This window comes from Mixophyes fleayi, chromosome 6 (assembly GCF_038048845.1).
Source record: "Mixophyes fleayi isolate aMixFle1 chromosome 6, aMixFle1.hap1, whole genome shotgun sequence".
Lineage (NCBI taxonomy): Eukaryota > Metazoa > Chordata > Amphibia > Anura > Limnodynastidae > Mixophyes > Mixophyes fleayi.
Genome location: NC_134407.1, coordinates 33,653,146 through 33,671,587, shown reverse-complemented (window position 1 = coordinate 33,671,587; position 18,442 = coordinate 33,653,146). Strand labels below are relative to the sequence as shown.

The window sequence follows — 18,442 nt, the reverse complement described above, 5'->3', positions numbered from 1 at the left end:
TTTCTCCTACTCTTATAACCCACTGCCTTTTTTTCTCTTACCTGAGTAGTGTTGTTAATATGTTCCTGCTAAGTAAAACAAGTAAACGCCTTTCTAAGAGACAATTTTCAGCAGACTCAGGCTGTCTATTATAAAGTTACCAGTGGTGCATGCTTGCCCTAGAAAACCTTGAAACATATGAAATGTAGCTATAATACACAATTGATGTTAATATACGTATAAACTTCAGTAAATAATATTTGAATAACCTGTGAGTTCTGATCATCATCTCTTCAGTGTTCATTAGGAAAACTTGTGTACTATAAGGAATAATGCAACTGTAAATTATTATTAGAAGCCACATTGGATTTGTATGATCTATATAAAAGCATGCAGCCTTATGCTTTTATATGGCCATAGAACTCCTTGGTGACTTCTAATATTACTATAATTTACAGTAGAGCTAAGTAAATTCTATATTGCACATGTTTTGTGTATTTATATATGTCTGTGCTGCAAACAATGTTCTTTTCAATCTAGCAGTGGCCTTGAGACACTTTATTAAGTAACCTAAAACTATTACTATTCCATGAAAAGATCACATTTATGTAATGGATTACAATGCTCAACACTTATTGCAAACGACATTAGAGTTCTGATGAAAGGGTTTTGAATTGGACCACGTATTGTCCTACAGATGACTGGCCCTGTCACAACAGCAGGATATCGGCAGCAGCAGATGATGATCTCCCAGGCTCGTCAAATATTCTCCGGCATAGGGTTACGAACCCCTTGATGTTGGACAGAATGGGATCAGACTTCTCCCAGAGGGGAGATGCCCAGGCTAAGGCTTGTCCTGATAGAAGGGAGATAATATCTAATCCCATATACTGGAAGTTAGGAGGAGGAATGCTGGACTGGACGCCGTACTGAAATAAATGCCTGAAATCTGAAGCGATGGACAAGAAACCTGGGCGAAGGAACGGGGGACCTGAACCCACCACCAGAGACTCAGTGCCTCCAAGAACTCAGAGACTCAGGCAAATATAATACCACAACTGGGACTGGGAAGAATCAGAACTCAGGCAGAGGGTGGCAACCTCCTGAACGGACTAAGCCTGGAACTGACCCTGGACAACTCAGTACTCAGAACCCGGTTTAGGCCTGGAACTGGAAGTCGGTACCCCGAGACAGAGAAATGGCTCCAGAAGGTGGATGACTCAGAACAACCACCTACTACCCCAGATAGCCAGTAGGAGAGACAGGAATAGATTGATGAGTGGAGGATCCACCCAGAAGAGAACAGCTGGAATCTGTACACAAGTTAATAGAATGAAGGTGAATTCACATGAATAAATAAACAAATTATTTATTTCAGCAGGCAGAATGAAGCTGAATTCACACAAAGGGTTAATGATTTGCAGTTCATATAACAGCCACAGAATTAAGCTGAATTCACACAGAGGGTTACTGGTTTGCAGTTCATATAATAGCATACCCAATGAAGCTTAACTCAGAGGGTTAATGGCAAAGTCCTTATAACAGCATACACGATGAAGCTGAACTCACTCAGAGAGTTAATGGTAGAAATCCATAGAACAGCAAACAGAGTGAAGCTGAATTCACACGAAGGATGATGGTTGAGATCTGTATTCAGCAGACAGGATTAAAGCAGCAACCAACAGCAACTGTGGGAGTCTGGAATCAGGAACTAGGAAGGGGTTGCACTGGCAATTTGCTGAGTGTAGGAGGAGACTCTTATAGTCTGCAAAGAAAGCCAATTGGTGGATGAGATCAGGTGTTCAGACTCAGTAGGATGTTAAGCAAATGTCTCACCCAAGATGGCAGCCTCCAGTACTGCAGACAGAAGTCACATTTGTCCCAGGATAGAATGCTGCCTTCGACCAAAAGGGAGATGTACGTGATATGGTACCGCCGAATGGTGTGAACAGGACTATGACCCCGATTCGTGACAGGCTGGTTTTAGGGAAATAGATCTATTTAAAAAATGTGAGTACTATTATATTAATGTTGGGGCTGGAGGGAGGCCTACTTATTAAAATGTGGGCTATTTATTTAACTCGGGGTCGGGGCTTTATATCAGCTCTGTTAAGCCCTCATCATTTGATCTGGATCCTGATCACCTTAGCCTGATTTGTAAAAGTCTGCCTTTTCCAGCAGACTGTTGCCAGTTCATCTGTATTGTTTGCTGCTCCTGGTCCCTGTCAGTTCTCCTGAGATCTGTGCCTGTTTGATTTTCCAGTATCTGACCTGTTTGGCTTACCGTATTGCACCTTTTCTTGTGACCTGGATCACAGCTTCGTTTGACTCTGCTTCTGTTTATTCCCTGGTATTGTTGTGGATCTCCTGGCTTCTGACACTGACTTGCCTGACCCTCCTCTTGTCTGATTCTTCCGTGGGTCAACAAGTGCCACTTGCTTCCTCCACTATACCTGGTAATCATGGTATCCTGTACCTGCAGTTCTCCAGTCATACCTGGTATCCAGTGTCTCCTGCTTCCTAAGCAAAACCTGGTAGATTTTATATTTTTCCATACAGTAGTGAAAGGGGAAGGGTGCGTGGTGAGTTTGAAGTGCTGAATGCAGAAAGACCAGATTGAACCAGAAAACTAAGTGACTGGATTGCCAGTACAACAAAAAGAGTGGAGTTGGATAAGAAAAGAGCACGCTGGTCGCGTTACAAACCTGGAAATGGGGTACGACAGTGGCTGCATGCCGCAGTAGCCGGGTGCCAGATCTGCAAATCTAATTATATGAACGTCTTTGGTTTAATGTTTCCCTAAGCTAGGCAGACCAGTGGCAGGACTATAGTTATATCAGCTCATAGAAGAAATCTCTGATGATTGGGTGATAATCTTTTTTTAGCGATGCCTAGGTACTATTTTACAGCATAGGGAACAATATATCTAATAAGAACATATGAAGGGGATATCTGAGTGCAATCAATGTGACAGTCCGATAAACATCTTGGCCTATATAAAATAGGGACTTTTTTTCATTTTTTTGATACTATGCGAAACGAACTCCTATATATATATATATATATATATATATATATATATATATATATATATATATATATATATATTGTGTATAATTAAGGAAGACTAGAAGAGACTATCTTTGTATACAGAGTACCAATTACCGGTTTCCTGATAGTTTGAAATTAAAGGTGATTTATTGATATCACAGACCTGGCTTAATATGAGGCATCAATAGAAGATCAGTGTTTAATATTGTGAGAAACTAATAAAGATTGATTATTGTGAAAATTATTACACTGACACCTATCAAAATATATTTTTGATCTCCACTAGAGGTTTTTTGGTTTCTTTTTTAAACTCTTTATTTGTTACAAGAGAAAACAGCATAGAAAAGGGCAAACAACAAGTAAAAACCAACTGTGTTAAGACAACAAGATGTCTCTTATTTTAAAGTTTTATAGTAGAAGGAAGGGGTAGGAAAGAGACAGGAAACAAAACGGGTTAAGGAGGGGGAGCAGGGGGATGGAGAGGGTTTGTTTTTTAATTTTGCACTCTATTTCTTTCTGCTACACTTCTGCTATTCTATATGTTTTTAAATATTTAACCAACATACATTTAAAGTATTGAAATATATTCAAGAATACACATCTTTGTTTTTATAAGAAAAACCTGAGTGCTCTTTTTGTTCTTATCTATCTCCAGTCTTTTTGTTGTACTTATATAATTAGTTGGAAGAGCATGCCCTCAGAATGTGATCTATCCAAGGATTGTCTGTCTGATCACAGTAAATGGGGCAGGTTCTGCTCCTTGTATGGAATCACACAAATTTCTTTATGTGACTGGATTGTCATGAAGGTCTCTCTCTGCCGTATTGAGTGCTATTAAAATGGAAACAAGGGATTAAAATCCCAGCTCTGTACAATTCAATTAGTATCCTGGAAATAATTCCTGGTGGAGTGAGCTATGTTAAAATCTGGCTCAAATGGGTAGCGTAATAATATTGGCTAATATCAGGAAGACTTCTGCCACCATCTTGGGAACTCCTGGCAAGAGTTGAAAGTGTTAATCTAGAAGTTGGAAAGGAGTTTCTGTATTTGAAGTTGGATCTCGCATTGGAAGTCCACAGGAATGGTGTGAATAAGGAAAAAAATTTTGGTAGACTGTTAATGTTTATGGCAATCGGTCTTCCGAACTAAGAGGTCATCTGCTTTCTCCCTGCCTGCAGATCTGATTTTATTTGGGAGAAAAGAGGAGGGAAGTCCTCTTTATGTCGTAGGCCGTAATATCTTGCTGTATAAATACCCAAATATTTTATTATCCTGGTTGGCCAATTAAACTTAGTTTTTCGACTAAGACTAATATGTCAGTGTGTGAAATGTGAATGGGTAAAGCCTTTGATTTAGTATTGTCACGGTTATAGACACTGTAGTGGGCACCAGCTGGTATTTACGCAACAAAGCGGGGAGGCGCGGAGTCTAACACTCCCCCGATCTTCACCAGGGACCCCCGCAAGGAGGTATGGTCTTCGCTGCGTGGGATGCGCAGGTCGCGGTTCTCCAAGTCAGTTACCAGCGCAGTGGAGTTGTAGACAGGAATAGTCAGACGATCCGGGTCAAACCAATCATTAGCGCAGTACACATGGAGAACCAGAACAAGTGTCAGGAAAAAGCAGAAGGTCAATAACAAACAGACTGTGCAGTACCAAATAGAGATCCAGGAAAATGAGCCAAGGAACAAACCAAAGGTCAGCAAAACACAATGGAGCATACAAACAGGAAGTGCTGGAGCTGGTGTGAACCAATACTCTGGCACCCTAATGGTGCCACTAGGGATTGTCCCACTAGAATCAGAACATTTGACAGACTGTCCTACCTGTTCTTGTCACTTTCACCACCTGTGACTGCTGGTTTCTTTAGTTGTGGCTTGTCCTGGAATGTTGGGGGCCCTATTTGGCAAAAAAAATGGGTACATTTAGAAAATTACAACCAGGCCCGGCATTAAATAAATAGGACCCACGATTAATACTTGTACCTTCCCCCCCCCTCTTCTCCATCACTCTGTGCCTCCCCCCTATTCTTCATCACTCAACCCCTTCTGCCCCCCTCTTCTTCATCACTCTGTGCCTCCCCCCTATTCTTCATCACTCAACCCCTTCTGCCCCCCTCTTCTTCATCACTCTGTGCCTTTCTACACCCTCTTCATCACTCTGTGCCTCTTTGCCCCCTCTTCTTCATCACTCTGTGCCTCCCCCCTCTTCTTCATCACTCTGTGCCTCCCCCCTCTTCTTCATCCCTCTGTGCCCCCCCTCTTCTTAATCACCCTGTGCCTCGCCCCCCCTATTCTTCATGATCACTCTGTGCCTTGCCCCCCTATTGTTCATCATCACTCTGCATTCCCCTCCTCTTCTTCATCACCCTGTGCCTTGCCCCCTCTTCTTCTTCATCACTCTGTGCCCCTCCTCTTCTTCATCACTCTGTGTCTCCCCCACTCTCTTCTTCATCACTCTGTGCCCCCTCAAGTCACGCTCAACATTCAATGCGAACAGAGCAGGGAGGAGGGGCGCAGGCGCCGTGATGTGGTAAGTTATATATATTTTTTATTTATTTTTTAAAAAAAACTTGCTCCCCCCACCAACGAAGGGGGCATAATTTACAGGGGTTGGGGCCTACTGGGGGATATTTTTTATTTGGCAAGGAAGTGCAGAGAAACTCAAGGAATTTTGTGAATATTTAAATTCCAATCAACTAAATATTACCCTCAGTTTTGATATCAGTAAAAGCAGTGTCAACTTTCTTGATTTGACTATTTACATCAAGGACAATGTATTACAATTACAAACTAAACTGTATAAGAAAACTACAGATTCCAATTCTTTTATTTCCTTTACAAGTGAACATCATTCAAGATGGCTGAATAATATTCCTTTTGGTCAGTTTGTTAGGTGTAGAAGGAATTGTACTGAAACTTCTGAGTTTGAATCTCAAGTCAATATACTTGCAGATGACATAAGGGCTATTCTGAACCCTTGATTAAAAAGGCTAGGAAAAAAAGCCCTTATTTTAGATAGAAATTTGTGTCTGGAAAAGAAAGTAATCAAAAGTACCAATATTAAACATAGACAATGGTGTTTTATTACAAGATTTAATAACCAACATAAGGAAATTGAACGTATTATCCACAAACATTGGGGGTTGTTGAAATAAAACAATATTATTGGGGAAATGCTCCCAGAACGACCACATTTCATCTATAGGAAGGCACCAAATTTGAAGGACAAACTGGTCAAAGGTCCACTACCTGAAAAGATAAAAGGAATTCGTTCTAAAGGTTTCCACAGATGTGGAATTTGTTCTATGTGTAACAACACCTATAATAAGAACACTAATAGCAGAATTACAGTATTCCAGATAGGTGATAACAACTATACTATTGATGAATTTTGTTACATGTCATACGAAAAATGTTATATATGTTATATCTATTCAAGTGTGAATGTAATAAATACTATGTGGGGCGAACTTCACCTAGGCAAGCTCGCTGTCTAGGTGTAATCCTTAACTTTCAACTATCCTTTGTTCCCCACATTGACTCTATATCTAAATCATGTTACATACTTGTAAAGAACATTTCCAGAATACGCACATATCTCACACAAGACACTGCAAAAACCTTAATTCCTGCACTCATCATCTCCCGCATCGACTATTGCAATTCCCTCCTTACTGGTCTTTCCAAAATCAGACTTGAACCCCTACAATCTATTTTGCAGCAGCTAGATTGATTTTCCTTGCAAACCATTCTTCCTCTGCTGAGCCACTCTGTCAGTCTCTACATTGGTTGCCTGTTTTTCAAATAATTCAATATAAAATTCTACTAACATACAAGGCCGTCAACAAAACTGCACCAACATACATCTCCTCACTTGTCTCAAAATATCTCCCAATTCGACACCTACGTTCTGCACAAGGTCTGCATATTTTTTCCACTCATCACATCCGCCCATTCCCAGTTACAGGACTTTTTTCGGGCTACACCCAATTTGTGGAATTTCCTCCCACGCACAATAAGACTTTCCTCTAGTCTTCAACCTTCAACCTTCAAGCGTTGTCTGACGACCCACCTCTTCAGACAAGAGTATGATATTCCTCAACCAGCATCTTATTCTCTGTAGGTTACCCTATTTATCACCCTCTACACAGCTAAGACAAGACAACAACCCTCTGACCAACATTGCTGTGTGACTGATCACACAGCCCACTCAATACGTTTTACCTTTGCATTCTATCTGGTCCAATGTGCAATATAATGTAGCACATGTCCTTGTGTTTCATACTGTCATTGTCCCATAGATTGTAAGCTTGCGAGCAGGGCCCTCTTACCTCTATGTCTGTCTGTATTACCCAGTATTGTTTTATTGATGTTTGTTCCCAATTGTAAAGCACTACGGAATCTGTTGGCGCTATATAAATAAATGATGATGATTGTTGTCCCTTGTTTGCCACCCTGAAACAAACCCCACTTGGTCGTAATGAACGGTCTGGGGGACTCCTTTGTGTAAACTGGAAGCTAATATTTTATAAAAGAGTATTATATAATTATTAAGCTAAGATATAGGCCTGCAGCTAGCGGAAAAAGGTGTCTTTACCGGTTTAATGTATTAATATTATTCTAGTCTCTAGCATTTGAGGGGAAGGGTTTCACCTTGGAGAATACCAGTGAAAGCATTGCTTTGATGGGTGATTAGTATTTTTTTAAAGGTTTTCTAAGGCCACCAAAAAACATCTGGGGGTAAATGTATTAACTGCCGACTTATTTTCACCTCGCCGCTAAACAATGCCTTTAAAGCCATTGCCGCTTTAAATTTTCCCTGTAAACTCGCCGAATTTCCCCCTGGACCTTCTACTGATTTTTGAATCTTATTATCTCATCTAGCTCTTCATCTGAGATATTTGTTCCCATTCTCTCAACCTTAGAGTGGTCTAATCATTTTACGTGAGCTTTTGTTTTCCTTTGCATTTTTAGTGTGTCAGAATACAAAGGTCATATGTATATAATGCAAGTATTTACTTCCAGCTCAGTGTGGAGGGTGGGTTAATGTTCAGTGCTCATGACCTACCTGAGAATCTGTAAGTCAACATTTAGTGCTTATTCAGAGCCCCAAGGTTAACACTGCAGTGAACTCTATGAAAAGAACACTTTTTTTTTTTAGTTGAGCGGGATTCTGTAGAGTAATCTAACATACCTGTGCTAAACTGTGCAGGGGGAACCTGTGCTGAGCTGTGCAGTTGGAAATGTCACATTCCAGGTAAGAGGTATTTTTGTTCTATTAGCAATTTCCTACAATGTAAATGGAATAGTGTCCAGTAGCATTCAAGGTCTCTGATTGTAGTGAATTGTTTAATTATCCTAACAGGATATCTTACAAACAGTCACTGATTAATACATTTTGTAGATATATTGAAAAAAGGAAAATGTGAAGAGGGGTGACTTTAAAAACACTGTTGTAGCATAATCAATGTAGGATTCAATATTCAAACATCTTTAAAACATGTGATAATCTACTGGAGATTGATTATTATTTTTGGAGATTACTAATATAAAGTTAGAATTGATGAATAATACCTTGGTAGTCATTATTATGTTCATTGTTATAACTATAGTTTTAATGTCTGTCACAGTTTATATAATTTTTGAATGTTTTTATCCCACGTTTTACTTTATAATCACCAATGTACAGAATTTCCTCTCTTGTTCTTTATACAATTATCAGAGAGCATATTGTCCTTTGTCCATGAAAGGGGTATATGCATACTTGCCAACTTATGGCAAGTATGATCCGGGAGCCTGCCGGGTAAGATGAGCGTGCAGGGGGCGGGGCTCTGAAAATCACGTCATTTTGGCCCCGCCCCCGTGACAGAATGGCGCAAAACAACATTTTACAACAGGGGCGGGGCCAAACGCTGCGATTCCCGGTGAATTGCGGTGTTTTGGACCTAATTTTGCCCACTTCACTAGGAAGTGGGCAGTGCCGGGAGATTGCCACACTCTCCCGGGAGTCTGTGAGACTCGGGCGAAATGCGGGAGTCTAACGTACATTCCGGGAGAGTTGGCAAGTATGGGTATATGTGAAATCCAATAGAATGATGTGATATTGGCAGTGAATTTGCCTACCCCCTCTAGGGGGAGATGTGTGCAGTATGCACGGATGCATGTGTCACACTTACTGCAGACAATGCATGAAAATGAGAGAATGCGAAAAAATATACTGCTAAGCAACAACAGACTGGTTACAATGATAGCTCATATTTCTGTGGCATTAATAGCCATTAATATCACAGAGCTAGGATCATGAGCTCAACGCCGACCAGAGCCATGGAGTTTGTATGTTCTCCCCATGTTTGCCTGGGCTTCCTCCGGCTTCTCCGATATTCTCACACACTCCATAAACATACTGGAATTTGGCTGCTGACTAAAATGAATTCTAGATTGTGTGTGGCAGGGAATTTAGACTATAAGCTGCAATGGGGCAGCGACTGATGTGAATGACAAGTAATACTGTGTAATATGGTGGTGCGATATGAATAAACTATAATAATCGTAATAATGATAATATAATTCCTAATTATATCATTATGCTTCAGGATAAACAGAGTAAGCACAATCAATGTTACGGAAAAATATAGGATTTCACATTTGCTAGGTGATTTATCTGGTAGCAGGTGTGATCACACATTAGGGTCCATTTTGTCAGAAGCCAATTAACCTCCCTATGATTTTGGACCACTGTGCTGCGTTTTACTCAATTAAAATTTGTATGTATACACAGTAAAAGTGGGGGTATATACGGTGGTATGTAACACTGCCACTGGTTCCTTCCTCTACTATCGGCTGCAGAGTGATATGAACAACGTATGTTATGAGAAATGTAGTGTTTTACTTTTTATTTTCCGAATGGAGAGATGAAAAAGGGAAGGAATTAGGTCATCTAAGTGCTTCTTCTACATTAGGCATTCTATAGTGGAGAGCAAAGGACGATAGTAGCACGTTTACTACATTCCTGCCCTGCCCGTCTTAGACTGCGATAAGCCCCCAAAGCAAATGCAGGCATCATATAGAAAGAAAGAGAAACAGGTTTACAAATTAGTGCCAAAATTAGTCTCTAAAGGGATCAAGGTTTTACCTCTCCAGCTTTTAAATAATCCTTTATACATTACCCTTGTTCACCCATGTATTAATACAGCATCGAGTCTGGTATAATACAGGTTTTGGGGGGAATGCAGTAAAACATAAAGTCATATAAAATATTTTTTTTTGTGGCAAGTGTAAATGAGGGGTTTCTACATTTTACATATTATTTTGTGTAACATATGCTACTAACCCCCTGTCACTGTGAGTGGTCCTGGGGTGCATGGGTGGGTAATGCACCTCTTAGCTTGCACTTTGCTGTCTCTCCCTGGACAGTTCTTAGGTGGTAGACAGGTTTCACTCACAGAATATACTTCCCCTTACTCCTCCTGCACAGTACTTAAAGGGGTGACATGGTTATGATACTAGGACAGTCACGCTTAAAGTAGTGCCATAGCGCACATCCATCCTCTCTCAGCAACGTTTCACTAACCTCTCCTGTGTAGTAACATCACTCACTCGGCTGTGGCACTGTCTCTGGTGCTCTCTCAGCCCCATCTCACCCCTCCTCGGCAGGGGTAACATCACTCACTCGGCTCTGGCACTGTCTCTGGTGCTCTCCCAGCCCTGCTCACCCCTCCTCTGCAGGGGTAACATCCCTCACTCAGCTCTGGTACTATCTCTGGTGATCTCTCAGCCCTGCTCACCCCTCCTCTGCGGGGGTAACATCACTCACTCAACTCTGGCACTGTCTCTGGTGCTCTCTCAGCTCCATCTCACCCCTCCTCTGCAGGGGTAACATCACTCACTCGGCTCTGGCACTGTCTCTGGTGCTCTCCCAGCCCTGCTCACCCCTCCTCTGCAGGGGTAACATCACTCACTTAGCTCTGGTACTATCTCTGGTGATCTCTCAGCTCCATCTCACCCCTCCTCTGCTGGGGTAACATCACTCACTCGGCTCTGGCACTGACTCTGGTGTTCTCTCAGCTCCATCTCACCCCTCCTCTGCTGGGGTAACATCACTCACTCAGATGTGTGTCTCTCTATTACACAGTCACACTCTGAGGTCATTTCACCCTTATATCTGTCCCATTTCACTCATATTCTCTCTAATTGTACTTTGGCCATCGTGGCAGCAGACCATGGACCTGCTGCCCAGATAATGGGGGGGGGGGGGGGGTGTCCCTGGCTGTCACTCATCACAGGTTCTTTTCTCTCATACCAGCCTGATGTTGCTAAGCAACCATTCTTAGTGTGTCTCCTCTGTGTCCTAGTGCCGAGGACACACATTCAGTCACTGGGAGGTGTGAATAGGACACATTTTATTTATACTGCAGAGGATGATGATGACATCTCTAAAGGAATCAAGGTTTTTTCTCTGGCTTTTAAATAATATATTTTTCCTTATGGCTCAAGTGTAGATATTAATTGACGAAACAAATTAAGCATTTTAACATTTTTCATTATAATTTGGGCAGTAGTTCTCTTGGTATCTATAGAAGATATACATTTTTCACTGGAAAAAAAAGCTTTTTTCCTACCTTTTACGTTCATTTTAATATCAGTGTTGACAATCTACTAAATATATGTTATGCATGCGCTATATACACCTTGAGATTAACCCTCTTCTAGTTATTAAGATGGACCTGAGTTGTGTGTAATGCAGTGCTGGGCCTATAATGAGGCAAGCTACTGGAGCTGTCTCAGGCAGCAAGTTTTGGGGGCATTCAGCAAAATATAACTCTAATTAATTTAAAATGAATTTTTATGTCAAATTTGTAATGGTTTCAACATTGTCAATAACATATTATTTTGTGCAATGTATGCTACCTGTATACAGATGTTTGTGTAAGGGATGACTAGATACACCCCTGTGGCAATAAAATGATCAGAAAAAAGCTCTGAGCAATTTTTTTTTAAGTTATTAGCACATACCTCCCAAGTGTCCCATGGATGAGACATTTATCCCAATCCCAGGACAGTTTAGGAAGCGTCCCCCACTGATGGGAGCTCCTTCAAGACTGCACAGAGTTTAAGGTTTGTTTAGGGGAGGGGAAGGGAGATAGGTGTGTCTCAGAGCTTTGGAGTCCCCACCATCATGTGCTCACTTTCCCAGTTAGGGACATCTAAAAGATGGGAGTTATGCTAGTATAGCTTGTGTTTCAGGCTTTGTTAACCTTTAAAAATCCTTGCAAATATATAACAGCGCTAAATAGTTCAAAAATCCAAAGCATTGATAGATTAACTAAAAATAACCCTCCCTACGGCAGAAGTCAAATGAATAAACTGGGAATAGTTCAATCTAAAACAAGAAACTTTATTACTCTTGTACAATAACGTATATAAAACTCTTACATTTAAACTATGCAAAATAGAGTTAGTAACTGGACAACAGCATTATAACTGTGGACAAAGTTCAGCCATGATGAAAAGAGAAATATTTGTATAGTTCCAATAAAATGTATAAAAGGCAACTAGATACAATGGAATGTGAAAGATAAAGATTTAGCAGTAAAAGAATTTGAATCCATGTTGCTTGTTTTCTCCCTGGTTGATGTTCATGAGCTGTACAATAATCTGTATGATAACTCACATAACGTAGGGTCTGTGATTATTATAATATTTTCTACATGTGCGTTTGCAAGAATTTCGAGAGCGGTCACTTGCCAATAGATTTTGGAATCAAGAGTGTTTTTGATGCTATATAGTGATTTAAAAATGTACTCTGTATTAAAAACAGAGATTGATGTTGTCATATACGCAGTACATGCTAAACTTCCCAACGCACACCAAAGTCTTCCCTGTCTACCCAGTTCCTACACTCAACTTAACATAAATTCTATGTGAATTTCAACACGATTATTGCTATGCTTTTTACAAATGGGTTGAGCCTTACATGCACACAACTCTACAACTCCCCAAGCAATAGAAGCTTCATCTGACAGTAGCTGGAGGGTGAAGGAAGATACAGTAAGAGTTATATATTTTGCTCGGCAGAGCCAATAAAGCAAAACTGGTGTGTAATAAGAATGTGACCACGATGCAAAAAACAAAATTACTGCAAACGTACTAAGGGGTCTATTTATTAAGGGACAGCGATAGGACAAGTTTTCTATCTCTGCAATTTACCATGGTATTATTGCCTAGGGCAGCTTAGAGATGCTCGCCTCCCCGGTGATACTTGCTGGCAGCGGTAAGAGTACTTTTACAGCATCACCAACCTGTGTATAGTGTCCTGCACATACGTAAAGCCGGCATTGGCACTTGACACATACGCAGTGGAACTGGAAGTCCAGACTTGAGCTTACAGTTCTACTTTTACTTTAAAAATGAAAATAAAAATAATGATAAGTGATTTTATTTTGTTTAAAAGTATATATAAACGCAAAAGAAAGAAATGCTTGACATAAATAATAATAATTTTTTTCTGTTGTTGAGAGGCTGCAGCAGTCCTGCTGAGCTGTGGGAGGTGGGGGTTGGGGAATATATAGAAAGCTGTCATAAATATTTTCCAGTTCCCCCCCTAACTCTTATTGTAGTTCTCTTCTATCAGTTTGTCCCAGTGCTTGTAGTGTCCAATAACTGCTACTATTGCTTTTTCCCTACTTCCCTTGATAAGCTGTGTACAGGGAGTAAAGGTTATAGCAATAATTGTGTTGAACACATTTTGCTTGAGTGTAGAAACTGAATATATAGAGAAACCTTGGAGCCAGGTGATCAGCTTGACGTCTATTGCAATATATGAAACTAACACTCTCTGTTTTTAATACAATATTTTAAAGTAGCTATATAGTCCCAGTGTTCTTTAATATAGGGTGAGGGCAGAGGACCAATACCTTGTTTGGACAGTCAGCCTACTACATCAGAGTTTCTTACTCTCTCAGAATGTCCAGGAGGCTCCCGAATTGGAAAGAGACCTCCTAAACCTGTCAGCAAGGTTGGTGTGGAATGTGCTATGATTGTGCAACTTGTGTGATGATGTAATTAGCTTCATCATACTCTTTGCCCCACTCCCTCAACAACACCATAGCCAACATTTGCCTGTCCATGCCCATAATTTCTACACACAGGACACTTTCTGCATCTTTTGAGTTTATGCATGAAAAACTTGCAAAATCTCTTCTTTTTGTAAACACTTCTATTGTATTTTCAATGACCAACATTCATAATGGTGTGGGAATGTAATTAAATGTAATCTAAGTTACCAGAAATGTAGCAAATACTAATTGTCTTTTCTTTGTCCAGCTTGCCAGATTCCAGCTGCAACTCACATCAAACCTATGATGATGTCAAGGTACCATGAACACAGCTAATCCAAATATCAAAAATGCTTTTTTCTCTTGGAAATATTTCTTTATTACGGATCTATTGGAATAATTTAGGACATTGTTCAATGACCCTTGACATGCCATGAAGCTTGCTATGAACCAGATGTACTTACAAATTTCTAGACTGGACTGATGTGTTCCCCCTGGGCGCTCTAGCTGGTACCTCTCCCACATCCAGTCGGCAACCCCCTACCCTGTCAGACAATGCCCTGTCCCGTCTTCACTCCTTTTGTGTGGAGCAGCGGCAGCAGGTGCTCCTCTTGGGAGTGTGGCGCCAAGCTGTGACATCATAGCCCTGGCAACACACATCCTGCCCATTACCAACATGGAGTAGTAACAGTACACAGAAAGCTGCCCCTCAATGTCAAGGTGTGCCATGGTGACAATGAAGAAACTGAATGAGTGACAATCATTCAGTGGTCTATGTGCCCCCTGAACCCTGGCGCCTCTGTTCGCCTAGTGGTCGCACTGGCCCTGCTTCTGGTATTATTGTAATCATATCTAGCATTATCCCCGGTTCTCAGCATTGTTTGACAATAATGATGTTCTCTGTAAAACAACAGGTAAAATAAAAATCTCTTGTGAAAAAGAATTTACTCAAGAAAAAGTTTCCATACCTTTACAGAACGTATTGTACCTGTTAATGTTTACATTCTGGGAAACACATCATATTATGCATATATTTATCCAGGTATTTGGGTTTTTTCACATGCTGAGAAAGATATATTTATATATTGCTTGAAGGAGTCAAAATGTATAAAACGATCTTTCAGGCAGAATCAATATCAGCTGTCTTCCTTTTCATGTTTTGTTTGTTGTAACAGGATTATTATGGGAAGCAGCTGACTAATACTAAGGATCTTAAAACCTCAGCCTGTGCTGCTCCTGCAAAACCACTACCGAAACACATAAGAGATGCACTGAGTGAAATTCATGAAGATATTTCCTCACGGTATGGAATTTCTATCACAGAAGTGTGTAGTAACCATAGCAAATTATTATATGTCTCTCTAGCTCTTTTGTAATACAGATGTAAACCAGTGCTAATCTAAACCAGTAATAGATTTCTTTTCTACCAATGTGTAAGCCATCCCTCCGATATTGAGGCCTATATTGTTTAGAGAACAGGTAGAGGGATTAATTGTTTAACACACATTCTTAAAGCCTAGTAAATGCTCTTTGCGTTACAAGGTTTTGTTTGTGCTTTTAACTATCACATCCATATCCCATGGTTGCCTACTGTTCTGGAATGTCAGGGAGACTCCGGTATTTCGGGTGTTTTACTGGACCCCTGGGAGTGCAGGCCTTTCTCTCGGATCCCACCCACTTGCTAGTGGGGGTGATCAAGACAGCAGCCTCAATGATGCGATTCACTGCATGTCACGTCATTTTGGTCCTAGAGGTGCAAGGATGCCTTCTTTGCATTTTGTCATGGAGGACAGGGCCAAAATGACCTGATTCACTGCATCACGTACCTCCTACACTTGCTGCTTGAGTCATAAAGTTGGCAAATATGCTATATCCACTTCCTGTAGCATATTCACTCTGGATATATCATCATTATCTGCATAGGATAGTGACACAAGACACAATACAACATATAATATCACACAACAGCATTGGGAAACACAAGATCTGATGTGTACTTGTGGTGGGTGTTATAGTTGCACATAAAAAAGCTGTATCATGTATTAACACCAGGTGGCAATGCAGAGCCATTTCATCACAGTATATTTATTGTACAGTACAATTTGTAGACTGTACTAGGCAAAGATTCATGATTACAGTCCAGGTGTAGATATCAATATTTGATAAAAGCATCATTTAAATAGTAGTAAAATCCTGTGTCCCCAATGATAGTGAAGAAACACACAACATTTCCCAGTACACTTCTGTCAGCCAGTAAAAAGACTAATTCAAATTGTCTCTATTCAGTGGTGGAACTACAGGTGTTAGAGGTTTCTGGCCCCAACGGGGGCTAGGTCACCACTCCGCATTAGGGCCACACAATACTCTCAAGAACAGAGCGAAGCTACTTCTACATATGTGCTGATTTGCATCTGATCATTCATGCTCAGAAAAGGCTAATTTGAGAGCAGCACACAGGAGCACCATCACATCAAATTTATATATGGTACATAGCGATGCACTGTTCCATCTCTGCTCCTATTTATAACTAAAATACAGAAGTTTTAGTTACTCACATTTGTAAATATATGATAAGCCATCTACTACATCCCGGCACTTCTGCCTTCAGAATGGTGCAAATCCTAAAAAGTGATCGTAACCATACTGGCCTACCCCCCAACTGTCCCGATGCAGGCACAGCATTGTCCCGCAGGCTGGAAGGTTGTAAGGTATGTCCCGTTCACCATTCACTGCCCGCTCACAACTCTATCCTCCCCAAATCCCCCCATGACCATGCTCAAGAATTTGACCAGTAGGTACCCAAAAACCCCTTGTGAATGACTCCCATTTTGTTATACTTTTATCATTTGAAAACCCCTTCTACCCCTCTTAAATCCTATCTTTGTCCATGAAAATATAATTATTTTCTCCTGTGCTCTCTTAAATGTCAGATCCGTCTGCAATAAACTAGCCTCTGTACACAATCTCTTCATCTCCAACTAACATCTCCTCGTCATCACAGAAACTTGGCTCTCCTCTATTGACACCACCTTTCCAGCTGCCCTCTCATACGGGGGCCTCTCCTTCCCCCAAAATACCAGACCAAGTGATCGGTCTGGTGTTGTGGGGTCATTGAACCCTCAATCTCTTCCTTCGAAGTCCACTCCTTTGTGTCATGGTGATTTAGCTCACTTCTAGCCCTGTTCTCCTCTTCATTGCTAACGTTTGTGGCCTGACTTCCCCACTTCCTGTCTTCTGGCTTTATCTCCTATATCCTGGCTGATTTCAATATGCCTACTGACAAGCCCACTGACGCTGCCAATACCAAACATCCCTCCCAGTCTTCCTCTTTTTTTGCCTTTCACATGGCCCTTCTCCTACCTATGCGCCATCTCTGACTTCTCCAACTTTCCTTTCCCCTTCTCTAACCACCCCCTCCTCTCATTCACTCTTTCCTCACCTCTACCACCCTCCCTCAAATCTAGACGCCCTCAACACTAAACTCTTTCTTCCTAGCTTGAAACACCCCTCTCTGCGATAACCGCTGTGGCATGCCCCAATCAGGCTGTCTCCCTCTACAATCACTTTTACATCTGCCTTCGACTCTGCCGCTCCTTTCGCCTCAGTGAGCCTCTGGTGCACCAGTCCCAAGCATTGGCATTTAAAACAGATGCGGTTCTTACAAAAATGTTCTCACACCGTAAAATGTTGCTGGAGGAAATATCGCTTGCATGCTACTTACACTTCAATTTTATCCTCTCCTTATACAGTTCTGCCCTCTTACTAGCTAAACAATCCTTATTTAAGTCTCTCATTTCCTCCCAGTCTTGCAAACCCCAGCACCTTTTCGCCACCAGCGACTCTCTTCCCTCTTCGGAAATGTCCTTTGTGTGTTTTAATGTAAGTCTGCGTTTAATCATTGTCGCTGTTCAACTAATCAAAATTTGTTTGTCTATATAGTCATTGTTGGTAACACTCTTATCGCAATAACCTACCCAACCCATATAAGCCACTCCTTCCTATTGTATTCTCCAACCCCCTATGCCTTCTTATTTCCTAGTTTCCTCTTGTTTCCTATTTATAGTGTTATCCGCCTCTAGCGTTACTGTATTTATCTCTCTATTATGCCCTCCGACATGTCCATACTCACTATGCTACCTGCACACTACTTAACCATGTTATCATTGTAAATTGCCATTTGTAATGTTACTGGAACTATGTTACCTTTGTATCTTTGTCACTCATATTACATTATGTTACCTGTGTTATATTTACATTTGCTTTATTATGCTGCTTGTGTTATGTTGATCAATGTTATTTCATGTTATACTACTTGTGTTAGGTTTACCCTTGTTCTACTGCTTCTCTGTACAGCGCT

General features: G+C 40.9%; 1 protein-coding gene across 2 annotated transcripts in view; it reads left to right on the top strand.

Annotated features, from left to right (window-relative positions):
* The first annotated feature begins 8,198 nt into the window (after window positions 1-8,198).
* LOC142161027 (arsenite methyltransferase-like) overlaps window positions 8,199-18,442 on the top strand; it is a 30,079-nt gene continuing 19,835 nt past the window's right edge. Inside the window, exons 1-3 of one of the 2 annotated variants that reach the window (XM_075216231.1) lie at window positions 8,199-8,288; window positions 14,354-14,402; window positions 15,261-15,388. In XM_075216231.1, coding sequence (XP_075072332.1) covers window positions 8,275-8,288; window positions 14,354-14,402; window positions 15,261-15,388 — 191 coding nt within the window. In that variant the 5' untranslated portion in view covers window positions 8,199-8,274. Of the gene's footprint in view, window positions 8,289-13,919; window positions 14,046-14,353; window positions 14,403-15,260; window positions 15,389-18,442 lie in introns of those variants that run through there. The other variant, XM_075216232.1, reaches the window with a different exon arrangement.